This window comes from Entelurus aequoreus, linkage group LG06 (assembly GCF_033978785.1).
Source record: "Entelurus aequoreus isolate RoL-2023_Sb linkage group LG06, RoL_Eaeq_v1.1, whole genome shotgun sequence".
Classification (NCBI taxonomy): Eukaryota; Metazoa; Chordata; class Actinopteri; order Syngnathiformes; family Syngnathidae; genus Entelurus; species Entelurus aequoreus.
The window spans coordinates 29,279,176-29,305,728 of NC_084736.1; the positions used below are offsets into that span (position 1 = coordinate 29,279,176).

The window sequence follows — 26,553 nt, forward strand, 5'->3', positions numbered from 1 at the left end:
TCAATCTGCTCAAAGGAAGGTCAGTTTTGTGGCTTCTGTAACGAGCTAAACTGTTTTCAGATGTGTGAACATGATTGCACAAGGGTTTTCTAATCATCAATTAGCCTTCTGAGCCAATGAGCAAACACATTGTACCATTAGAACACTGGAGTGATAGTTTCTGGAAATGGGCCTCTATACACCTATGTAGATATTGCACCAAAAACCAGACATTTGCAGCTAGAATAGTCATTTACCACATTAGCAATGTATAGAGTGTATTTCTTTAAAGTTAAGACTAGTTTAAAGTTATCTTCATTGAAAAGTACAGTGCTTTTCCTTAAAAAATAAGGACATTTCAATGTGACCCCAAACTTTTGAACGGTAGTGGACATGTTATTACATAAATGATTGCATATTGAAATAATTAATTAAATCGTGAAATAGTTCATGATTTAATTAAGTATTTAATTAAACCATTAAATAATGAAATTAATTAGTGATTAATTAAACACTTGGAATAATTATATGTACTTTTACATTAAACAAATTAATGACGTATTTAATAACACATTCATATATTCAATTCCATTTTCATCATGTATTAATTTCCGAATATAGTAATAACTACCGATTTTGACATGTTCATCCAAAGTCTTCTGTTTGTGTCACTTTTTTAGTTTATTCCATGCTCTACGCTGCCGCCACCTTGTGGACGTTACCTATATAACACTCCCAGAGGCATGAGAGGCAATCCCGTTCATCTGCCGCCATCTTGTGGACATTAGCGGTATCATGGTCCGTCCTTTTTGCATTTCCGTGAAGTTTGTCCCTCCTGGCGTTTCGTAGCTGGCGTCGCCTTGGCAACAGCAGGCAGGCGTTTGGCTAGCGCGACGAGCGAGCTAAATGTTTCTTCGAAGACGCTCGCCGCTAAAACGTCTTTCGACGTTAAAACCGGAGCTGTGATGGCCGCGAGTAACCCGTCGGTGTTCCTCCTCTCGGTCAACGGACAGATTGAAGGCGCTGACGTGAGTTTTGTTGCCTCGTCTTTGACCCAGCCGCTAACTAGCTAGCCTTAGCATTAGCATTAGCCAGTGTTTGTCTCCAGTGTTCGAAGTTTAAGAAATAGAATTTCCACTTTACTTCTTTAAATTGATGTTTGGTGTTTTTATTGTATTGCAGTTCCCCTCCTATGACAACTTATACTGCAAATACTGCTACGTTTACGGCCAAGACTGGATTCCGACCACCGTAAGTTGGATGACGTCATTTCCTTCTTGTCAATGTTAAGACAATGCAGTGCAATAAAGTTGTAATTTTTTTTATTTATTTTTTTTAAAGCATAGTTTTGTATGATTAGGATTATAATTCTAACCATAGCCAGAGATGAGTCCTGCATTTACTCGGATTATAATTATTATATGTTAATACTGTAACCTATTTTTATGGGCTTGCCTCCTGTTATAAGCTGCTATACAGTATATGCCTTGAGCTCTTATTTTGAAGGCGCTAAGAACGGAAGTGGTGACACGTTGTAGTGGAGCAGAGGTTTTCAAAGAAAGGAAATAAAGTGGTCCTCGTGTAAAACTGGAGCCTCCGTGTTTGTTATTTAATACATTATAGGCGACATATATATACCCTCGGTTACATTGGTGGCAGGGGTGGAAAAGAAAGACGTCGGATTACCGTAAAGTTCGGAGAGTCAGCTAGCTTCGTCTTGTCAGAAAGCACGAAGACTTCTTTCATCTTGCTGCTGTCTTTTGATGTATGTGGAATAAAGACGAGGACCACTTTATTTCCTTTCTTTCAAAACCTCCGCTCCACTACAACGGTTCACTACTTCCGCTCTTAGCGCCTTCAAAGTAAGAGCTCAAGGCATATACTGTACAACAGGAATTTAACATCACAAAGAGGTAAGCCCATAAAAATGGGTTACATTACCTTAACACTTAGCAGTGGTGCACAAATACATTGCATCATCATGAAGCAGAGTATTAAAATGTTTACATACATTTAACACACCTGATAAGGAGTAGGACAAATCAGAGTTTTTTATTGCAATTAATTTGTTTTATTTTTTCAAACTGCCTTCACATTTTACATAAGTGTGTGTGTGTGGCACACTCACTACATGTATTGACACTGCACTGATCTGTGTTTTTCATATCGGTCAATGGGAATGTCTTTACTTTTTCTTAATAATGACCTAATTAATGACTACCTAATGTTTTGCATCTCTCCGTAGGGTTTGGAGGAGGGCATCACTCAAATAACATGTAAAGGCAGTCAGGCGTCCCACAAGCTGATCTGGAACTTCCCGCTGGATGTAACGTTCAAGAGTACGAACCCTTCAGGGTGTGAGTATCGCACTCGTACGCAGTATGGATCTTGTGTTCATACAAAGTCCTGTTTATGGGAATATTGCAATTATTGTGGAAGGGCCTCAGCTTGTGGTGAGCGTTTATGGACCGGACGTGTTCGGCAACGACGTGGTCCGAGGCTACGGAGCGACACACATCCCCATCACACCTGGACAGTCAGTACTACTCTCTTACTAATGATGCGTCTCCATACACAGTGTGGAGCCGCTCCTCTAAGTTAAAAGTAGCAATTTGCGGTGAAATTCCACACAAAGTTCCGTCATTCAATCATGAATCAACAATTGACGTGCGCCTGTTTACACAACTTTATAGTACTAAGTAGTCCATGTGCATGCAGACACACCAGGACCATGGCCATGTTTGTTCCTGAGCCCACATGGAGACTTCAGAAGTTCACCAGGTGAGTTGATTTACAAAGACTACACCACTACTGACTTTCAAGGTATTGCCATGGCGCCATCTTAGCTAGCTGTTTACCTGTTAGCATGCTAATGGTAACATTTAGATCATTATTTATATTTTAATCTAATAATCATGGATTTTACTATATTGGCTGTTCCTCTGTCACTATGCTAATGTTTTATGCTAGCATTTTAGCTAACTGTACTTTTTTTTTTTTACCTATTCATGGTTCTGTCACGCCAATTTTCTTCCCATCACAAAAACCTTCCTAACCCCCATTTACTTCCGGGGTCATTTCCGCTTACGTCAGTTCCTCTTACGTCATTGACAGCGATCGATAGCACTTCGTTTGACTCTTTTTTATAATACAGCGTTAACAAAACGCCTGAATTATCAACAATAATGTTGATTTAAAGTACATACATTTAACATTATATATTAATTAATACTACTGAAATGTTTCAACAATACTGTTGATTTAAAGTACAGACATTTAACAGTATTATATATTAATTAATATTAGTGAAATGGTTTCAACAATAATGTTGATTTAAAGTAGTACAGACATTTAACAGTATTATATATTAATTCATATTTTTTGCACGTTACCACGAAGACAGAAGTTCGCAGCAGTGGCCCTAACACTCCGCTTGAAATGTTGCGAAGCCTGCTGGTGTTTGACATAAGTCCCCTGGGACAGGTAAAGACGAATATCATCCAGTGACACCACCATTTTCAGGAGATTTGGATTTATCGATCGCTGGCAATGACGTGAGAGGAAATGACGTAAGTAAGAGGAACTGACGTAAGTGGAAATGACCCCGGAAGTAAATGGGGGTTAGGAAGGTTTTTGTGATGGGAAGAAAATTGGCGTGACAGTTCCTGTTATTTGGCGCCATTTTCAAAGTATGCTAGCATGCTCACATTTTATGCTAGCATTTAGCTTGTTGGATGCACCATTCTGTTGCTTGGCGCCATATTAAAAGTATTTTAAGATGTTTCTCCTAATGTCTTATGCTAACATTGTAGCTAATTTATACTTTTAAACCTAATGATCATGGATTTTATTACTTGGTGTCATCTAAAAGTATGTAAGCTGTTCCACCGAAGGTTTTGTATAGAGATTTCCGATAATGGCTTTTTTGCCGATATCCCGATATTGTCCAACTCTTAATTACCAATTCCGATATCAACCGATACCGATATATACAGTCGTGGAATTAACACATTATTATACCTAATTTTGTTGTGATGCCCCGCTGGATGCATTAAACAATGTAACAAGGTTTTCCAAAATGTGGGAGGGTAGCGGGGGGGGGGGGGGGGGTTATTGTAGCGTCCCGGAAGAGTTAGTGCTGCAAGGGGTTCTGGGTATTTGTTCTGTTGTGTTACGGTGCGGATGTTCTCCCGAAATGTGTTTGTCATTCTTGTTAGGTGTGAGCCACAGTGTGGCTCATATTTGTAACAGTTTTAAAGTTGTTTATACGCTACCCTCAGTGTGACCTGTATGGCTGTTGACCAAGTATGCTTGCATTCACTTGTGTGTGTGTGACAAGCTGTAGATATTATGTGATTGGGCCTGCACGCAAAGACAGTGCCTTTAAGGTTTATTGGCGCTCTGTACTTCTCCCTACGTCCGTGTACCACTCCGTACAGCTGCGTTTTTAAAAGTCATACATTTTACTTTTTGAAACAGATACCGATTATTTCCGATATCACATTTTAAAGCATTTATCGTCCGATATTATCGGACATGTCTAGTTTTGTAGCCAATTTTATACTTTTTTTAACTACTAATCGTAGATTCCGTATTTTGGCGCTATCATAGAAGTATTAGGGGTATGATCTCTTGGGCACTAACGATTCAATCCGATTCCGATTCCTGGGGTGACGAATCGATTTATAATCAATGCTTGATTTAACACGATTCTGGATTCAAACTGATTCTTGCAACATATTATTTGGTGTAATAATTATAACGACACCTTTTCAAAACAGGTTGCCGGTTAGAAAAGCTCCTTTTGGTTGCATGAAGATGGCCTAAAAAAACTTTTGGAAAACTGACTCTTTTAAAGAAAAAATATTTGAAATGTAAAAAAATACTATTTCAAATACATTTCTGAAAACTACGAATCCGATTAAAATCGGGAATAATATGAATTCGCAATTTTTTTGTGCACCTCTAATATCTGCAGCCGAAAACAAAGTAGTATTGGTAATTTATATATTTGATGTAAATAAAGTAGTAAAAAAATATATTTTCTTTGCCTTTAAGGCACATCATTTGGGTTTCTGTACAGTTCCAAAATAAATACTTTATTTTTAAATGTTATTCTTATCTTTTATATGACATTGTTACTGAAATAAAAATGAACAAAACGAAGAAACCATGCTAACAGTGACATGTGCACTGAACATAACTGCCGTGGAACAAGTTGACGTGGACCGATCAAGTAGTGACATCTTAGATGTATGCTAGCTCTTTACCCGGTTAGCATGCTAACATAGGAACAATTGGCAATGTGGCGCCAAGTAACAGAATCCATAAATTGAGTTATGTAGAAAATTTGCTAAAATGCTAGCATAAAAACGTTAGCATGCTAAAATACTTGTGTAAGGTATTATGTTAATGATCTAAATCAGTGTCTCCTCCTCAGCTGGCTAATGGGTCGCCGGCCCGAGTACACGGACCCTAAAGTAGTCGCCCAAGGCGAAGGGAGAGAAGGTGCGTGTGCCTCGTAGATCCCAGGCTACAATATCGTCTCTACGGTTACTTTGTATCAACTTGCTTTCATGTGTGTTGCAGTGACACGAGTTTGCTCCCAAGGATTTGTCACCGTGTGCTTCAGCATCATGATGAAGGACCTGAAGAAACTGGGCTACGACTCGGGACCTGCAAACCCCCAATCTCACGCCGCGTCCAGCTGGTCCACAGAAGACCAAAGTAACTTCTGATCTTCTCTGCGAACAACCTTTTATATTTAAACCTCGCTTTTGTAAGTGTCTTTTATATTTTTACATAAAGTTCAACTTGGCAATGATCTGCTTTGCACTGTTTTCATGTTGAACAAGAAAAGACAAGAGTTCAGAGCAGAAGTGATATAATTTTATTTTGAACCAATGCAGCTACACTCGTCCTCGCTGCGCTCCTTTTTCTTTTAGACGCCGTTAAATTCCACGGGGACTTCTTTTTTTCTACAAAAACCCATTAGACTGATAACAAAAAATAAGGTCAACGGAAGAACGTTATGTTACAATAGTACAAATGATAAATTATATTATACAGTTATAATGCCGACAGCTTGTAAGCGATAAAAAGCAGCCTGCTCCCCAGTACTGTGAGAAAGGAATAGAAAGGTGGCTATTATTAACGCCTATAAAGACAGGACAGTCTGTTAGTAAATACGTAACGACGCATCGCTGCCCCTCTGCGCATAAAAAGTGGTCATTTGCAGTGTCGTCTTTTTTTTTTCATGTTCACTTGAATATCGAAGTCGAGTGAGAAAGTGTCGCTTCTTAGCTAAATGACTAATTAGCCGTACGATAAAGACTATTAGCAAATCACATCAGGCATCTTTTCTCTCAATGTTTGCATATTATAGTTGTGTTGCAATTCATTCATCCATTCATCAAACCGGCTCTCATTCACTTCACATCCCATTGAAGCTGCGCCTCCTTTTTGCCTGAGAGAAAATAAAAGGTCTGCAATGAAGAGGAAAAATGACATCAAGAGAGGAAACTAAAGTGTAAAAAGAAAATATTGGCAGTGATGGACAAAGACTTATTTATCTCTTCTGGAGACTCAAACACTTTGTCACAAACTTGGGAAAAAAAGTAGCGTAGTGATGGGTAAATGACACCTCAGTGAGCGTGTGGCACACTCACTACCTGGTCGGCCGCCATCTGCTAATTAAAAAAAGTCATCACCTTTGACCTTCAAATAAAACCAATAGTTAGCTAACATTTGTATCTATTTTTTTAAGGAGTAGCTACACAAAAAAAATATGAAAAGTGCAAGGGTGGTCAACGAGCCATAAAGTAGGGCTGCAGGAAAGAAAAGAAAAAATCGCAATTCTAATTTATCCAGATTGAAACTCAATTCATAATTCTCAAAAATGGATTAGAATTTTTTTTTTTATAAGAATTGATTATCAAAAAAAACGTTTTTAGACCAGAATTAGCTTTTCCAACGTGTTTTGAATTAATTAGAATTACTACAACAAATACATTGCAAGAATCGGTTTGAATCAGGAATCGATTCTGAATCAAACCGTCACCCCAGGAATCGGGTCAAATCGTTAGGTGGCCAACGATTCACACAAATGGCGCCTTAGTGAGCGCATGGCACACTCACTACCTGTATCGACCCTGCACTGATACTGTGTTGGCGTTTCACAGTTAGATATTATATTTGTATTGGGTTTCTGTTTTTTAACAAGCAGCTACACAAAAAGGAATATGTGGTGCACAAAAAAAATAATTCACATCCGAATGGCGATTCTTATTCTTCCAAATTCTAAATCGATTCATCATTTTCAAAAATCGATTAAAAAAAACAAAACGTTTTCAGGCCATCTCCATGCAACCAGAATGAGCTTTTCCAACATGTTTTGAAAGGGTTCCCTTAGTATTATTACACCAAACACATTGAGAGACTCTGTTTGAATCAGCAATCGATTCTGAATCGAATTGTCCCACCAAGAATCGGATGGAATCGTTAGGTAGCCAACGATTCACACTCCTATTAAATGATGCCTCAGTGAGCGTATGGCACACTCACTACCTGTATTCACAATGCACCGGTGCTGTGTTGGTGTTTATTACTGGTCATTGGGTGTGACCTACAAATAAAATGATCAAAAAATATCTTTTTTTTAACGAGTAGCTACACAAAGAAAATGAAAATGGGCCAAATAGTAAACATTTGGTGCACTCAGGTCAAAATGTTCCCTTTCCTGCGACTTATTTGATTACGCGCTGGCTAGCACCTGTGGGCCCAAATAAGTTCCCGTTTGTGCTTCACAGTCCAGCGACATGGCAGCTGTATTGGTCACGTGTTAATGTATCAATCATCAGTATCCTTTCACCCATCACTAGCTTTCAACTACGTCGGGGGAAAAAAAACAGTAAGAACGGGAGTGTGCCTCAAAAAAAAAAAAAAACATAAACCGCTAGGACTTTGGTAACAGTTGTGCTTCTAAGGGAAGGGCTACAAGAGGCTGTGGTGTAGAAAACACTCCACTAGGGGGCGGCACGGAGTGAAGAACACTTCATTCATGACAGCATTTTGTTTCTTTGTTCCACCGCGCTAGTGTGTGTGTATAAGTGTGTGTGTGGGTGCGTCCACCGGGTCAGTCACAGCTTGTGACCTACATCAGAAAATGCGGACATCATCATTGCGGAGCCTAACTCCTCACAAGGGTGATACGGTCTCTTTCTCGTCGCACACACACTTCCCTTTGATCCTAGACACAAAACAAGTCCCACAATGCCTCAGCGTGTGTGTGTGTGCCGATACTACTGTCTACTCCTGTCCACACACACACACGCACCGGGGGATGTAAGGTTACGCGTCACCGTGGATGTTTGAGAAGCGTTCAAAGGGAATCCTGTGACGCACGGGTGTCAACGTAGAGAGTTGTGGGAGGGGGGTACTGTCATGGGACGCCCAGTAAGTGTGGACAGAGTAAGTCCCCAGTCGGACTTGTTCTAGACCCCTTCCCCGAAGCTAAGGAGTAACGGTGAGCCCAACAGTCGCCAAAATAAATTGTAAGGAAAAAAACAACAAAATGTGCAAAATCCCTGCTTAGTAACACACACACACACACGCACACACACACACACACACACACACACACACACACACGTACACGTACACGGAGTATAAACACAACAAATGGTCTTTGTCATTCTAACTCCAGTAAGAGAAGCCCACTGGAAGATCCACAGTGTAAAAGCACTAATATGTGCACAAACACACACACTTACTCTCACACACACTTACACACACCAGCTGACAGGGCTTATAAAAGATTAGCTGTGGTGAGGAAATAAGATCCTGGCGTTAGTACAGTCAGGCTTGCACAGAAGGAAGGAGCGTGTCCCAAAACAACAACAAGTCTAAGGTCTGATGTGTGATGGAGGACAACACAACCAGGCGGCGTGTAGAGAGAGAGAGACAGAGACAGAGAGAGAGAGAGAGAGAGAGAGAGAGAGAGAGAGAGAGAGGGGAAGAGGTTAAGGTTATAAAAGGGTTAAACGGGACCAGACGCCCTAAAGGAGGGGACAAGATGGCGGTGGGCCCACCTTCACAAAATAAAGGGGTTGGTGGCTCCAGTGGGCTGCGCGCCGGCCTGAGGCGGCATGCTGATCAGGGGTTGGGGTATGGACATGGAGGCGGGGATTCCGGCGCCCGAACTCATGCTGGCCATCGGGTGGTGGCCGGCGGGGGCCATGCCCGCCAGGGGCACCATGGTGACGGGCTGGCTGGACATGGGGTCGGACATGGCGGCGCCGAAACCCGAGGGCATGGGGCTGACGCGCATCTGGTTGAGGGTGGGGGGGGCGGGCTGGCCCACCTGGAAGGGGTTGGCGTGGGCGCTGGAGGCCGGGGCGGCAGCACCTGCACAGGAACATGAATAATAAATGTTTTATTATCAATAACAGCTTTATTTTACAATACTGTCCGGGAAAAAAAAATTGAATAAATGTGTTGATTTGAATTAGAGCTGGGCGATAAAAGGATATCAATATATATATTGTCATAGACTTGTACCGTATTTTTCGGAGTATAAGTCGCACCTGCCGAAAATCCATTAATAAAGAAGGAAAAAAACATATATAAGTCGCACTGGAGCCCGGCCAAACTATGAAAAAAAACTGCGACTTATAGTCCGAAAAATACGGTAATTGATATCAATAGAAAAATGTGCAAAACATTTAATTTGTTCCATCTTTGTTGGAAGAAAGAGGAAGTATGGAAGCAAGGTTGGTTGCATGAACACTCGCTCTTTGGTAACCGAGCAACACAGGAAGTGATCACTGATCAGTGGGAGTGACACGCTAAAAGCCAATCAGGTAACAGTATCAACTATCAAGTTTGTGAGAAGAGAATGTCAAAAAAAAGAAATTGTGGATACAAGAGGAAAAGTCACCTGGACAGGTTTTGGGATTTTTTAAAAAAAGAGACCGTAGTCAGACCAATGTGGTCTGTGAATGAAACAAGGCAAGACCGCTAATACCACCTAAGCCGCGCTTACTCTTTAGAGCACAGCTGTAACTTCCTAGCACTAAACATTCAATCAATCAATCAATGTTTATTTATATAGCCCTAAATCACAAGTGTCTCAAAGGGCTGTACAAGCCACAACAACATCCTCGGTGCAGAAAATTGTTCTCCAAATTCCAAAACATGCATTTATATAGTATAAAAATGATTTCACAAAAAATAACCACAACGAGTGAAGAGAATCGGTTGTATTAAAATGTATTACTATATATTTTTCAGAGTTGGCAACACTCGTGATAAGTTACAGCTAACAGAGGATTGTCGCACGTAAGAGGGTATAATAATGAGGTTATAATTTGAATAGTTGCTATTAATGTAAGTTTTGGTTAATATTTGATGGTTGAGATTCCAATGATGCAAAATATGTATATGCAACAAAACTATGGAATACTCACTTCTGAGGAACAAATGATGGAATCGCCCTGTAAAAGTTAATTTCTAAAGCTAACACATGCATCAGATGAAATGTGTTCATTCGTCTGCAGTGAAAAAGGAGTGTTCACACTTTGGAGGGCTGTTGCAGCAGGTGGATTGACATGAATCATGGCTCCAACACAAGAGGTGTCAATTGAGATAAAAGTTCTTCAAGAAGGTGAAATGTTGCACAAGATGTTGATTGTTCACAGTCAGTTGTGTGTGAAATATGGAACAAGTACACACAACATGGGAAGCTTGTAAGATACTGGTAGACCAAGGACAACATCATCAGAAAACTTCCAGGCAATATGTCTTGAAAAGAGAAAATGCACAAATGAAGAACAAAACTGGCGTCAGCGTCTGAGAGAACTGTAAGACAGTGCCTAAAGGAAACAGGATGTAAACAGAAAAACCAAAGAAAAGCCGTCATGAACATGTAAACATAAAAAAACAAGGTTCCGATGGTGGACTATGGATGACTGGATGAAAGTCATATTCAGTGATTAATGGTGAATCTGCATTGGACAAGGTGATGAAGCTGCAACATTTGTTTGCTTTGGCTTCCAATGAGATTTATGATGACAACCGCCTGAAGAAAACGTGCACATTTGCAAACTCATTGATGATTTGTGCTGCATGTCAGCTAAAGGTGGTTGTCATTACATTGTCAGTAAATGCACACGTTTACTTTGTGTCTCCGACTCCATCCATGGAAAGGATGTTTGGGAGTGACAACATCATTTTTCTACACAATAATGCATCTTGATAGAGCAAAAAGTGTAAGAAGTTTCCTTGAAGAAAGATACACGAGGTCAATCCAATGTAAAATGTGTGGTGGAAATGGCGGATGACAAGACTCCAAGCTGCAATCAGAGAAAGTTGGAGCAAGATTGATGAAGAGTTCTGTTTGTCACTCGTTGCCTCAGAGGCTGCAAGCTCCTTTTAAAAGACAGAGGTGGTGCAACAAAGTACTGCTGGAGTGTTTTTCACAATTCCTTAAGTGCTTCCTCAGAATTGAGTAAATCCATCATTTCACTCTGCTTGATCTAAAAATGAAACTATTACTACCACAATTTAAATTCTTGATTTATTTGAGTGTTTCTTAAAGCCAATAAGTTGTCATTTTAAATGACTAAAGTTTTGGGGTTTTTTTACATAATTTTTTTTCTACAAAATTAAACTGAATGAACAGCCTCCAAATCTGATTCCGTAGTTTTTTTCCAGGGCTGGTATAATGTTTTTTTTCTGGCTCAATGAAGAAAACTGTTGTATGTCCTGAAAGAAACTACTGTGATCTGATGAAGTATCAATATTAGTAAATGGGTTCATTTTAGTGTCTGCTAAATATAGTTCCAATTTAAAAGCAGACATGGTTTCTTTTCATCCTCTGCCTACCTGCTGAAGCCAAGAATGGGTTGAACGCTGGCGCAGGTTGAGTTGGTTTGGTCACCAGAGAGTCCAAATTCACCAGGGCAGCATTGGGCCCCAGGAAGGACTCTGGAGTCTTCCTGGTTGAGTTAGTGGAGGAAGAAAAGGAGGTGGGAAGCGGGTCAAAGATGTCCAGGCTGCTACTGCTGGCAAGGCTGGCTTGGGAGGGAATAGACGACGCTATGCCACCGTCACCTAGGAAACACAAGTTGTGGTTATAGCGTGTTGCCTGAGTACTATCGTCTGTCGGCTTGACTTGGTGAGCATCCGTCTGCAGGTCAGTTGCAAATAAAGTCATGGGATTATTCTTGTACGGGAGGGAGGACATCAGAGGTAGACAGCGAGCTACGTTATGGAGGGGCATCGAACCCAGCAAGCCTTTCACGACTAAAAACACCTGACCATGTCATCAGGGCAAGTGAGCCTCACATATGGCAGAGACAAAAGGCTAATAGTTTAGCTAACTACCCAGGAATTTGTCAGATTTTAGCCAAAGTTGCTTCAGAAACCGACTGCTTTAAAGAGTGACTTCATTTTTAGCTGACTTTTGCTAGCGTTTATTTATGACTTAGAAGACAAAATAAGAAAAATATGTGTGTTCTTGTCTTATATAAAGATTGTGAATGGTAGAAAAAACAAAACAAAAAAATGCAAATCCCCTTTAACAGACCACACCTCATTTTACACACTGGCTTATCTTTTGAAGAGGATGATCTTCCAAAGTGTATGTTCTGTTCCTTGACTGTATCAAATATGAGCATCACACGAACCACAGAGTCAAACCACAACAAGAAAACACAAAGACCTGTGCCAAACTGTTTTTGACCCGAACAGCCCTACATCGGGAACATTTGAGTTAGTGGGTTTCTAACAAAAAAATGCATGTCCCAAAAATCAGATGGCTCATTTTTGATGTTTAAAAAAAAAGACTACCATAAATGTCTGACTATAAGCTGCTACTTTTTTCCTGCCCTTTGATCCCTGCGGCTTATTAAACAGAGCAGCTAATTTATGGATTTTTCTTCGCTGACGGCCATAATGCAAATAGTTATTAAAAAAAACAAGCAAAGACACTGAATAAGTGTTGTTGCTGCCATCTTTTTGACGAGTTCTTTCACTGCAGGTGCTGCAATGCTGCAGTGAGCCCTTCTGTTTAGGCTGAGCCTTCAACTGCAAGTAGAAGTGCCATTCCATCTTCTAATTGTCCATAGTGTGTCTACTCCTACGGATTCTTCATTAATCACTCCAAGCAACGTTTGTAAGTTTTACAATACAACTAAAACAATTCTTACTTACTAAACCGTCCCATGTGCAATGAATGTAGGAGTGTTTTCATGCTTATTTGTACATGTTATCATAATGTAATGAAGCTAGTGTCGTTAGCATTAGCTAATATGCTAACACATTTACAAGTGTCTTCGTTATTATTGTTAACTTACAACAGCATTCTTTTTGTATCGTTTTAGTTTAGTAAATCACAAAAACGTCACCGTGGACTTAGTCTGTTTAGCTGATTGGAGAGCATGACAATGGTCCATGACAATGACTTCTGTTTTGTTTGATCATCCGTTTTACTGCTGTGTTACAGACACAGTTTGGTAACAATTAAGGTATGTAAATAGTCATATACAAAATATTTACTTCACAACTTATATATCTGCGGTTTATAGTCTGGTGCAGCTAATATATGGCCAAAAAAATGTTTCTTCTAAAATTTAGTGTGTGCGTCTTATATACCGGTGCGCTCTATAGTCCAGAAAATGCGGTAGATTCACACCCGAGTGATACCCGACCAGAGTAATCAGATGATGTCATGGGGGAACAAGAACTTGCTGCCATCCTATTACTCTAGTCCGGGGACAAATACATACAAAGACAAGACATGTGTCTGTGCCCTCCAGAAATTGTACCCATCTGAGGACACAGAGGAAAAACAACACAGACTCCGTGTCAATAGAGAGACGAGGACAGGGTGAGTACCAGCAGGGACAGAGGAGGAGGAGCGCAGGCTGTCAAACTCTGAGAAGTCCTCTTTGGACGTACCATTGGATTCAGTGAACAGGTCAAAGCTACCTACAGGAGGACAACATACACATATAAAGCAAACACGCATGGATGGAAACAGACAAAACCAATATGGATATCCTTGGAGACGAAATGAGACATGCATGCAAGGAGGTGAGTACATTTCCATGAGGGTTACCTGTGTTGGAAGCCTTGGGGCGAGTAGCGGCTGATCCCCAGGGGTCAGACGCAGGGGTGGAATTTGAAGCCCAGGGATCACTGCTCTTCATGGGTGGCACAGAGGTAGGAGCCCCCCATGGGTCCGCTGCCCTTTTAGGAGTAGAACCTTGGGAGAAAGAAGGGCTTAAGTAGGGCTGGGCGACAAAACGATAGTACATATTGCAAAAGATACATAATCGATATATCAATAAAGAATGTGTTTGATAAAACGTTCGATAATTTTATTTTTCTTCTTTGTAGGAAAACCAACGTGGTCTGTAAATGATGCAAGGCGCTCGTCCCCACCGAGACCATTAATACCACCAACTTGTTTTATTACCGTTATTATTAAAGGGTTCAATGTGATTTTAGAAATGTGTTTATTTATGTGTTTGTTTTCCATGCTTGTATTGGCATTTCCTTTTCTTTCAATCAATCAATGTTTATTTATATAGCCCTAAATCACAAGTGTCTCAAAGGGCTGCATAAGACATACGCGGTACAGAGCCCACATAAGGGCAAGGAAAACTCACCCCAGTGGGACGTCGATGAGAATGACTATGAGAAACCTTGGAGAGGACCGCATATGTGGGCCCCCCCCCCTCTAGGGGAGACCGAAAGCAATGGATGTCGAGTGGGTCTGACATAATATTGTGAAAGTCCAGTCCATAGTGGATCTAACACAATAGTGAGAGTCCAGTCCATAGTGGGGCCAGCAGGAAACCAACTTTCTGCCCTGAGAGCTGAGATGATTATAATCAGAGGAAGGTTACACATTTAATATGTTCTCTCCTGCTCCTTATTTTAGATAGGTCATAAAAAATATCAATATATAACGATATTGACCGATATAAAACACTCATGTCGTGATACAGTTTTCAGCTATATTGCCCAGCCCTTGGCCTAAAGGGAAACTGCACTTTTTTGGAATTTTGCACATCATTCACAATTCTTATGAGAGAGGCTTTGAACCCTGCAGCTTATTAAACTGTGGCTAATGACGGTCATTATACAAATAGCTTTAAAAAAAACAAAAAAACTAATACACTGAAATTATGTGTTATTGTTTGTGCTATGGCGCCATCTTTTGGACAAGTTCACTCACTGCAGGTGCAGCATTGCTCGTCTGTTTCGACTGAGCACTTCAACCAGAAGTTGAAGTCCTGTTCGGTATTCTTACCGTCTATGGCGTTTCTACTCGTCTAGATTTTTCAGTCATCACTCCAAGCAATGTTTAAAAGTTTTACAATATAACTAAAACAATTCATACTTACTAAACCGTCTCATGTGTTATGTCTGTAGGAGTGTTTCATTTCTACGTGCTATCGTAATGTAATGACGCTAGCGTCGTTAGCATTAGCTAATATGCTAACACGTGTCTGTGTTAGTATTATTAACTTACAATGGCATTCGTTTTGTATTGTTTCACTTTCACAAATTCCTCAGTAAATTTACCAAAATGTCATCGTGGAGTCTGTTCAGCTGATTGGAGAGCTAGCTTCCGCAGCTAGTGGGTCCATGACGATGACTTCTGTTTTGTTTGATCAACCATTTTACTGCCGTGTTACAGACACCGTTTGGAAACAATTAAGGTATGTACATGAACACGGCACACCAGACTATCTCACGGCGCACAGTGGTTGAAAAACACTGAAGTAGAGTATATCAGACAGATTATGGTGTCACAAATCACTCAACTATCAAACTTTGTCATCACCTTACTGCTCGCCGACAGACAGGAAGTTGGGGCACACCCCAGGCAACAAGCGTTCCGTTTCCATTACAGACTCGACTGCCATGTTTACATAGCAGAAGAGATATGCACAGTAAGTGGAGCACAACAAACTAAAAATCAGCCTCCATTGCATTTCTGTTGATGCTAACGGATTGATGAGGGTTGCACAGAGGTCTTGGTCAAATGTGTCCTGTGTGGAACAATTCACATCCTAACAGATGGATGTGAATGTTTTTACACAGTCTCAGAAATAGGTGTTCCTGAAGGAGGTGGGACAGGGGGGAATTTGAGCAGTAGAAAAGTTTCCCCTGTGTTCTGTGCTGAATGTCACTGGGCCTGCAGAGCTGCATTCCTACTTGACAAATAATTCTAGTTCTCAGGTAGAGGTGCACTCTCACACGTTTTTATGTCAGAACAGCAAAGTGTTACATTGTTTTGGCCTTTATTCTACATTCTGAGTGTCCTGTGATGATTTTTGGGGGGGGGGATATCAGGTCCCAGAGTGGGAAAATCTTGTCATGTGCACAAGCAAAACCTTTACTTTGGACAGCAATGATGTCGCCGCCACGTCACATGACCAGAATAACAAGAGAAATCCCCTATGCGATGACAGAGGACTACAATGGCGGACGGCAGAGCTGTCTTGTACAATTACACACGTCTGATGCTTTTACAACCACCAACGTGTCAAAGCTACAAAGTTTGCCCTCACCTTCTTCTTGTGTTTGTGTGATGTGAAGCAGTTCATCGGCTTTCTAAGTCTAGTTTTGGTGTGTCCGCTGGCTGTCAGTGTCTGCTCAAAGCGCCAAATGCAGGTGTGGCATATTTGAAAGACTTAGCGACGTTGTTAGTAGGAAAATTGACAAATAAGTATATAGCTATTTGAAGTATTACATAATTTTCACTCAGTGATCCTATCCTGTCTGGACTTGAATGCGCATTGTTTCGACACCACAACCCATTAGTGGATATCACTTTAAAGGGCTCATATTTTTTAAATCTACGTTTAACACACTTCCTTGTGGTCTACAGAACATGTGATTGCGGTGCTTTGGTCAAACTTTTGCATCAATTTAGCTTTTTTTCAGGACCCTTTCAGACAGTCTCTTGAAAATAAGCCATTTTGGGAGTGGGGTGCCTTTAAATGCAAATTAACCCTTTCACGCTTCAGGTCCACACGCTGATTGAAATCATCAGCCATTTCAAAGGGAATTTCAACAAGAAACTTCAGAACTGAAATTTAAAATAAAACCACTCCAAGGTTTGTTAGATTTGTCTTTCAACATCTTTCAGTACCAGTTTAATTATTTCATCTGTACTAGTGTTGTAACGATACCAATATTTTAGTACCAGTATCGATACTAAAATTATTTCAGTACTTTTCGGTACTGTTCTAAATAAAGGGGACTACAAAACATTTGCATTATTGACTTTATTTCAACAAAAAATCTTAGGGTACATTAAACATACCGTAATTTCCGGACTATAAGCCGCTACTTTTTCCCCTCGTTCTGGTCCCTGCGGCTTATACAAGGGTGCGGCTTATTTACGGCCTGTTCTTCTCCGACACCGACGAAGAGGATTTCGGTGGTTTTAGTACGCAGGAGGAAGACGATGACACAATGATTAAAGACTGACTTTTCATATACCGGTAGGCTGGTTATTTTGATAACGTACAGGTGAGCACTTTGTATTACTTTGCACCGTTGTATTATTTGTACTCTGCACGAATGCTGTTCGCCATGTCAAAGATGTGAAAGTTTGATTGAATGATTGAAAGATTTATTGTTAATAAATGGGACGCTTTGCGTTCCCAAACAGTCATCTCTGTCCCGACAATCCCCTCCGTGGTAGCAGGAACCCCTATATACTACGCTAATTACACATCAAAACCCTGCGGCTTATAGTCGGGTGCGGCTTATATATGGAGCAATCTGTATGTTCCCCTAAATTTAGCTGGTGCGGCTTATAGTCAGGTGCGGCTTATAGTCCGGAAATTACGGTATGTTTATTATTGCCGTTAAGTCCTTAAATAAAATAGTGAACATACTAGACAACTTGTCTTTTAGTAGTAAGTAAACAAACAAAGGCTCCTAATTAGTCTGCTGACATATGCAGTAATATATTGTATCATTTATCATTATATTATTTTGTCAACATTATTAAGGACAAGTGGTGTATGGTATATATATTTTATATATTTTTTTGTATTTCTTTTTTGTCATAAAGAAATACAACCATGTGTGCTTACGGACTGTATCCCTGCAGACTGTACTGATCTATATTGATATATAATGTAGGAAACAGAAATATTAATAACAGAAAGAAAGAACCCTTTTGTGCGAATGAGTGTAAATGGGGGAGGGAGGTTTTTTGGGTTGGTGCCCTAATTGTAAGTCTATCTTGTGTTTTTTATGTTGATTTAATTAAAAATAAAAAATAAAAAAAGTTTTTATATATTTTTTTTTAATTTCTTGTGCGGCCCGGTACCAATCGATCCACGGACAGGTACTGGGCCCCGGCCCGGTGGTTGGGGACCACTGCTTTAGACCACAACTGTAACTTCCTGGCACCAAACCTGCAGAAAATAGTCCTTCTCTGGTTTCTGTTAACATTTTCACACTTTGCACTATTTTCTTACGCTTTATTAAGCATTTCTTACATATTACTTATTTTTGCACTTTCATTTTAAAGGCCTACTGAAATGATTTTTTTTTATTTAAACGGGGATAGCAGATCTATTCTATGTGTCATACTTGATCATTTCGCGATATTGCCATATTTTTGCTGAAAGGATTTAGTATAGAACAACGACGATAAAGATTGCAACTTTTGGTATCTGATAAAAAAAAGGCTTGCACCTACCGGAAGTAGCGTGACGTAGTCAGTTGAACATATACGCAAAGTTCCCTATTGTTTACAATGATGGCCGCATGAAGTGAGAGAGATTCGGAACGAGAAAGCGACAATTTCCCCATTAATTTGAGCGAGGATGAAAGATTTGTGGATGAGTAAAGTGCAAGTGAAGGACTAGTGGGGAGTTGAAGCTATTCAGATAGGGAAGATGCTGTGAGAGCCGGGGGTGACCTGATATTCAGCTGGGAATGACTACAACAGTAAATAAACACAAGACATATATATACTCTATTAGCCACAACACAACCAGGCTTATATTTAATATGCCACAAATTAATCCTGCATAAAAACACCTGCGTGTTTGTTATGCTAGCTCCTAGCTCCTCTGCTAGCTCCTAGCTCCATAGAACACGCCAATACAATTCAAACACCTGATCAACACACACAATCACTCAGCCCAAAAGACCGTTTACCTAACCCAAGGTTCATAAAGCTTATATATTTTTTAAAAGTTACGTACGTGACGCGCACATACGGTCAAGTTATCGAATGTTTAGCAGCCAAGGCTGCATACTCACGGTACCTGATATTCAGCTGGGAATGACTACAACAGTAAATAAACACAAGACATATATATACTCTATTAGCCACAACACAACCAGGCTTATATTTAATATGCCACAAATTAATCCTGCATAATAACACCTGCGTGTTTGTTATGCTAGCTCCTAGCTCCTCTGCTAGCTCCTAGCTCCATAGAACACGCCAATACAATTCAAACACCCGATCAACACACACAATCACTCAGCCCAAAAGACCGTTCACCTAACCCAAGGTTCATAAAGCTTATATATTTTTAAAAAGTTACGTACGTGACGCGCACGTACGGTACGGTACGTGTTATGCTAGCTCCTAGCTCCTCTGCTAGCTCCTAGCTCCATAGAACACGCCAATACAATTCAAACACATGATCAACACACACAATCACTCAGCCCAAAAGACCGTTCACCTAACCCAAGGTTCATAAAGCTTATATATTTAAAAAAAGTTACGTACATACGCAAAAAAAAGCCAAAGCTGCATACTCACAGTAGCACGTCTGCGTCTTTGTCATCCAAATCAAAGTAATCCTGGTAAGAGTCTGTGTTGTCCCAGTTCTCTACAGGCGTCTGTGTATCCAAATCAAAAGTCCTCCTGGTTAGAGTCTCTGTTATCCGAGTTCTTCCATCTTGACTGCATCTTTCGGGAATGTAAACAAAGAAGCGCCGGCTGTGTACTGTTGTGGCTGACTACGTTCGAAAAATACGTCCATTTCGCACCGACAACTTTCTTCTTTGCTTGCTCGGCTTCCTTCTCCATAATGCAATGAACATGATTGAAACAGATTCACGAACACAGATGTCCAGAATACTGTGGAATTATGAAATGAAAACAGAGCTTTTTCGTATCGGCTTCAATGTGGAAGGCATACCCGTGTTCGTCGGGCTACGTCACACGCATACGTCATCCTCAGAGGCGTTTCGAACCGGAAGTTTAGCGGCAAATTTAAAATGTCACTTTATAAGTTAACCCGGCCGTATTGGCATGTGTTATAATGTTAAGATTTCATCATTGATATATAAACTATCAGACTGCGTGGTCGGTAGTAGTGGGTTTCAGTAGGCCTTTAAGACCTTATTGTTAAGTGTTTGATGTGATTTTAAAACTTTGTTTACATTGTTTGAGTGTTTTCCATGCTTGTGTTGACATTTCCTTTCCTTTCTGCCTTGATAGTTGCGGAGATTACATTTTGAGGAAGGTTACATTAGAAATACACATTTTTACATGTAATATATTTTTCCCCTAGTCCATATTATTGATAAAAAATATCAATAATTATTAATATCGACCGATTAAAAAAAACACTCATATTGTGATACTGTTTTCAGCCCTATCGCTAACGTATCATTACAAATAAAATCAGTCTGCTGTTTTTAGACGTACCGTTTCCTTGTATCTAGGTACTAGAATTTGATTACGATTACGATTCGGGGCTACTTTTTGATTATGAATCAAATATTCATGCATCTTTCATTATGATATTGAACAATATGTTAGTATATTGTACAATGGCAATATATCGTATAATTGTATTTATCGTGGAGGTATTATGTTTAATTATTCATATGTACAAAGAGCTCCTTCATTAGCTACTAAAATAAATAAACGTCCCTACTTGGTGAACAGACAGACTTGATTTAACTTCCTTGCCTTTGAAACCCCAGAATGTTCAAACACTTTGCTCCAAATCGCCATAACTCTGCGGCTCAAAGACATGTTGTCTATCAACTCATTCATATTTATGGCTCAAAGTGTTGCCGGCCGGCGGCTGTACTCTTCTGAATTATACTTGCTATATTCCTCTTCTCAGCTGGTTACTTTTAGCTGTAACACAATTCCTGTTTTGTTGAAATGTACAAAGTTTATTCTTTTCTTGTTTCACTCATTCACATTCAAGCTAGGTTGACGCTCCTCTCCTCCGTTCTCTGACGAGTGTGCTTGTACTAGATCTGCGTTTTAGAACCGTTTGTATTTCTTTTACATATGGAAATAATTGACATGTGTCCATATTTATAAGCTGCTACTTTTTTCCTACGCTTTGAACCCTAGACCTTATAATACGGTGTGGTTGATTTATGGATTGGAACTTGAAGCAAATAGTAATTAAACACATGCAAAGACAGTGAAATGGTGTATCATAGATTGTGCTGTGGCGCTAGGGCTGGGCGATATGGACGAAAAAGTATATCTCAATATATTTTTACTTAAACTCGATATTCGATATATATATCGATATGTTTTTCGGTAAAAGTATACATATAAAAGATATTCATTTTTGAGCGAGATTCACTGAAATTGAAGTGAATGACAACTGTACTATAAATAGTCAGTGGCACTTTTATTAACCCACTTAGTCAAGATGGGTATTTACAGTGGCACTTTTATTAACCCACTTAGTCAAGATGGGTATTTACAGCACAGAGAAGAAACAGTTTAAGTAGCACAGAAGTACACAACATAAATAAAATGATCTATCTATGATCTTCCTCACTTCGGCATACATTTTTGACAGCATTTCTCATGTGAAATATGTCCGGCTTGGCAACTGGAGAACAGTTTTGATTTGGGCTTACGTGGTAAACAACTCAAATTAATGTTTTATCCAGACGCATACATTTGTCCAAATGTGGCCAAGTAGACACATTGTGGGTTTCCTGGATGTCGTCTACATCGTTATAAGAAAAATCTAAGGAAGAGAATTCCTCTGCCATTTTCCACTAGTTTTTTTAATGTATAAATCACCCGCTTGAAAGTTCCCTCTTCTTTTCTACGACTTTCTCGTCGTCTGTTGTGATTTCCCTTCCTGGTTCCATGACCCGCCCTATCTTGCCTCTGATTGGCCTAATCTCAACCAATCGTAACTCATCATATTAAACAACTAACCAATCAGGGATGTTCTTATACGTGCAAGCACGTCTGGGAAGGAGGAAGGGGAGGGGTTTAGTATCCCATGAGAGGGAGTGAGGAGTGGGGGAGAACAAGAAACAACAAATAAGCGGCGTTTGGTCATTTTAACGTGAAATAAATTATATTGATATTACGATATTTTCTTAATTCATATCTTGTTTAAAAATATATCATTATATCTTACAAACTCGATATATCGCCCAACCCTATGTGGCGCCATTTTTTGGAAGAGTTCGCTCACTCCAGGTGCTGCTGGGTGAATGCCTGCAAGTGTTTCCTTCTGTTTAAAGCTTTGAACCAGAAGCAGAAGTGCCGTTCTGTATTCTAATCGTCCATAGTGTTTCTACTTCATTCGTCACTCCAAGCAATGTTCGTAGGTTTTACACTAAAACTAAAACAATTCTTACCCCACTAAACCGTCTGATGTCTGTAGGAATGTTTTCATGCATATTTGTACATGCTATCGTAATGTAATGAAGCTAACGTCGCTAGCATTAGCATTAGGTTAACAAGTTTACAAGTGTCTGTGTTAGTATTGTTGACATACAATGGCATTCTTTTTGTATTGTTTCAGTTTCACAAATTCTTCAGTGAATTCACCGAAACGTCACCGTGGAGTTATTGAATCTGTTTAGCTGATTGGAGAGTTAGCTTCCGCAGCTAGTGGGTCCATGACGTTGACTTCTGTTTTGTTTGATCCGCCGTTTTACTGCCATGTTACAGACACTATTTGGAAACAATTAAGGTATGTAAACAAACATTTACAAAATCTTGCTGCGTAAATAATTTCACAATGTACATATCTGCGGCTTATAGTTCGGTGCGGCTAACATACGGAAAATAGTTTTCTTTCTAAAACCTAGTGGGTGCGACTTATATAGCGGTGCGCGTGTGCTGTATAGTCTGGAAATTACAGTAGTGATGGGGAATAATCCTTCTGTATATTGTCTGATGTTGATAGCATTTTAGGTTATGAGTCTCTCAAAGGACATTTATGTTTGGACTACAAACAGTTTCTAAAAATAACAATGACAGACTCGCGCAGGTGTCTTCCGGAAAACCTCTGCCATGTATGGAGATTTCCACTGACGTCACTTGTCCTAAATCGTAAACCACTCGTTTACAATAAGGTACAATTGTTTCATAAATATCTTGGCAAAGCCTCCATGGCTTGAATTCACATTTTCAGCACTCATGGAGATCCCAAATACACAAAAGCAGGCAATAAAAGTGGCTTTTGCATGATACAACGTGCATGTGTGTATACCATAAGACTTCCAGGGGTCCCCTTTGGCTACAGCTCCTCCACCCCAGGGATCAGCAGTAGCACCTGGCTCTGGGACATCCATCAAATCCATCAGAGTGGACTGTGGCTTAAAAAATATATATATTTGTTAAAAAATGTGTACAGTAAGAGCTAAAAAACAATGCTAGTTCTCAACTGCACATTTATCCGGTCATGCAGGCAAACAAGAATGGTGAGCTAACTAGGCAGTCCTCATAGATCATAGCTTCATTGCTGCTATTGAGGTTGAGGGGACTGGATTAGGATCATGGGAGACCTGAGTCACTCTTGTTTGTGCTCTGCGGGTTACTTACGTCGTTTTTCTTTCTGGTGAGTTTGCCAGAGCCTGGACCTCCTTTCTTACTCTCCTCCAAGGCCATCTGTAGTCTCAAATCATCGCCCCTGCGTACACGCTCCTCCTGTAAATGGGCAGAAGACCAGTGAGTACAAACTGCAGGCCCAAGCATTTATTAGCACTTCCAATTAAATCTTCAATATAAATACGAATACAAAACTATATACTTTTAGTTGAATATTAAAAGGTGTATTTTCTAGTCAAGTAAAATGAAGAAATTACAACTAATATGTTGTAGCTGTACTAGGGCTGGGCAATAAAACTATATCAGTACCTATCACAATAGACACGTAAACGATATCAACAAAACATGTATTTGATTTATTTGTCCTTTCTCGGCAGAAAGCGCAAGCTGGGAATCAAGGTTGGTTGCATATACAAAGGCACTTGCTCTACAGTAACCGAACAACGCAGGAAGTGATCACGCTAACAGCCAATCAGGTAACAGTATCAACTATCAAATTTGGTTGTGCCGTCTTGTTCTCTCGCACTAGATTCTTTGCATGAAGTGAAAACGGGGAAAAAAAATAAAGAAATTGTGGCTAAAAGAGGAAAAGTCACTTGGACAGTATGGCCCTTCTGGGGATTTTTTCAAAGGGACCGTAGTCACACCAATGTGGTCTGTAAATGATGCAAGGCGCTCATCTCCACCAAGACACCACCTTAGCCGCGCTCGCCCTTTAGAGCACGGCTGTAACTTCCTGGCACTTAATTTTCAGAAAATAGTTTGATTAGAATTGTTTAATTTTTTTTTTTAATAACAAAACAATTTAAATAAAAGTGTTTACAGTTAAAAATATTTCTCCTGGTCCTTATTTTTGATAGGTCATAAAAAAATATCAATAATTATCAATTTCGACCGACATAAAATACTTATATTGTGATAGATCCTTTTCAGCCATTGTCTTGTGCCTTATTGCCCAGCCTTACTCTGTACTCTGCTCTAGTTATCCTACATTCAAATCTTAAAAGTAGACTGGCCAATCACAGCTATTCCTCCATCCTGTGTAGACACCATCAAGATGGATACTCATCGTATCCATGATCTGCCACGTTAGCACCCGTGTTTCATACCTGCTCTGCAGCCTCTCTGCTCATGGCCAGAGCGAGTTGCAACTGTAGCTCCTCTTCACCACTGGTCTGAGGCCTGGCCTGCTCCAGTTCTGAGCCCGCATTGGGAGATGTGGCTAGTAGACAAAAATCAGACAAAAAGCATTTCCAGGTATTAGGATTATATTTGGAGAATGTAGAAAATGCAACACAAAGTGTTTCTGTGTGTCTTCAAAACTCCATGGACCTTCTTTTTGTGAATTCACATAGATAACATAGAAGGAAAAAAAAGTTGACAATCATCACATAATGCATGTGGTACATACGTGTCTTCCACGAAGATCACCTAAAACTAAATGTGGTAAGTAAATGTATAGTATTGATTAAAAGTGTGACAATGGACCTCTCAGTTTTGTTGTCTTAGAATTTTAAAATCTGAAAAACAATTATTGACACTTTTTTTTATTCACAATCCCTACGTGGGACAAGAACACGTCTTTCTCTTTTTTATGCAGTCGGAAACAAAACAATCTGTAAGTACGAGGCAGCTAACCATGTACATAGTAGGATTCAAGCCAACAATACTCCATTTACATGCCATGACCTGCATATCAACCAAGCGATAACGACATTGTTATGCTAGGAGCTAACACAGAGGAACTACTTTTAGCAACAGAGTGCCAAAGTCAACCAACTACTGCGAGTATCGAGCTACTGAGATACTACTGCTGCATCGCCTCTGAGTTTGGAAAAGTTAATGGTAGATTATAAATTGTACCTTGCACGTGTATAGTGGAATGAATGATAGCTGAAGAATAAAGACTAGAATATGTGGCCACAAACCAAGAGATTGTTTTTTTTTTAAATTAGACTTTCAAGACATCTCTGGGAAGACGAGGCAAGATACTCCTTTCCTCACAGCATTTGTACCTGAGGAGTGAGAATTGTGCTAAACGGAGAGCACAAGTATTGTGCTGAAATATACAACCATCCCACCAGTTGTCTTTCCAGTGGGAGCGGACATTGTAAGTCACTGTTTTGTTACTGTGTTTATACATTGCATTTCTTGCTACATGCCATAGTGTTTCACTAGAACTGGATCTGTTTATCATCTAGCTTTGAAAATTTGTAGATCATCCTCTGTATATTCAGACTAAAAAATATAAGGTTCTAGATCAGGGGTGTCAAACAAACCGGTTTTATCCGGCCCACGGGATGAGTTTGCTGAGTATAAAAATGAGCCGAAATTTTTGAATGAAAAAAAACTGCTGTTCTAAATGTGCCCACTAGATGTCGCAATAGCAAGTATTTGTATCTTTGTAAATTATGCTACATATTTAAAAAAATAAATAAACCACATGATGTTAGTGCACCAGTTGAGGAAAATGAGCAGACTACATAAATAAAATCATGTAATTTCATTGATATTTTTGTATCTTGATAGATTGAAAATAAACACCAATGAGTTGACTGATGAACATTATCACATAATTTATAAAGAAAGTATAAATAACGACAAATAAAGATCGAATACTAATAACCGCAACACGTAAGTGTAAAAAAAAAAAAACAACAACATTATGATTTGTACATTTTCAGAATGTCCTTGTTCTAATTTTAAACAAAGAAAACAATCTGAAGTTGTCT

The 26,553-nt window shown here is 39.7% G+C and overlaps 2 protein-coding genes across 5 annotated transcripts in view; one reads left to right on the forward strand and one right to left on the reverse strand.

Annotated features, from left to right (window-relative positions):
• Window positions 1-806: 806 nt before the first annotated feature.
• LOC133652099 (B9 domain-containing protein 1-like) lies at window positions 807-14,305 on the forward strand. 2 transcript variants are annotated; one of them, XR_009826524.1, is made up of 9 exons: window positions 807-1,007; window positions 1,162-1,230; window positions 2,225-2,336; window positions 2,419-2,515; window positions 2,698-2,760; window positions 5,420-5,487; window positions 5,569-5,758; window positions 13,019-13,153; window positions 13,797-14,305. XR_009826524.1 is itself a non-coding variant. In XM_062050480.1 (7 exons), exons 1-7 carry the CDS (start codon window positions 945-947, stop codon window positions 5,715-5,717), a joined length of 621 nt encoding a protein of 206 aa, XP_061906464.1. In that variant the 5' UTR covers window positions 807-944; the 3' UTR covers window positions 5,718-5,803. The 2 variants fall into 2 exon arrangements, 1 of the variants encoding a protein (XP_061906464.1); XM_062050480.1 differs by lacking the exons at window positions 13,019-13,153; window positions 13,797-14,305 and having other exon boundaries at window positions 5,569-5,803.
• Window positions 8,896-26,553, reverse strand: part of LOC133652098 (epsin-2-like) — a 62,472-nt gene continuing 44,814 nt past the window's right edge. Inside the window, exons 4-10 of one of the 3 annotated variants that reach the window (XM_062050478.1) lie at window positions 24,931-25,043; window positions 23,816-23,920; window positions 23,484-23,589; window positions 14,099-14,245; window positions 13,939-13,968; window positions 11,863-12,090; window positions 8,896-9,384 (exon numbers count right to left, since the gene is read on the reverse strand). In XM_062050478.1, the coding sequence (XP_061906462.1) occupies window positions 9,071-9,384; window positions 11,863-12,090; window positions 13,939-13,968; window positions 14,099-14,245; window positions 23,484-23,589; window positions 23,816-23,920; window positions 24,931-25,043 (1,043 nt within the window). In that variant the 3' untranslated portion in view covers window positions 8,896-9,070. Of the gene's footprint in view, window positions 9,385-11,862; window positions 12,091-13,875; window positions 13,969-14,098; window positions 14,246-23,483; window positions 23,590-23,815; window positions 23,921-24,930; window positions 25,044-26,553 lie in introns of all 3 variants that reach the window. The other 2 variants (XM_062050477.1, XM_062050479.1) reach the window with 2 other exon arrangements.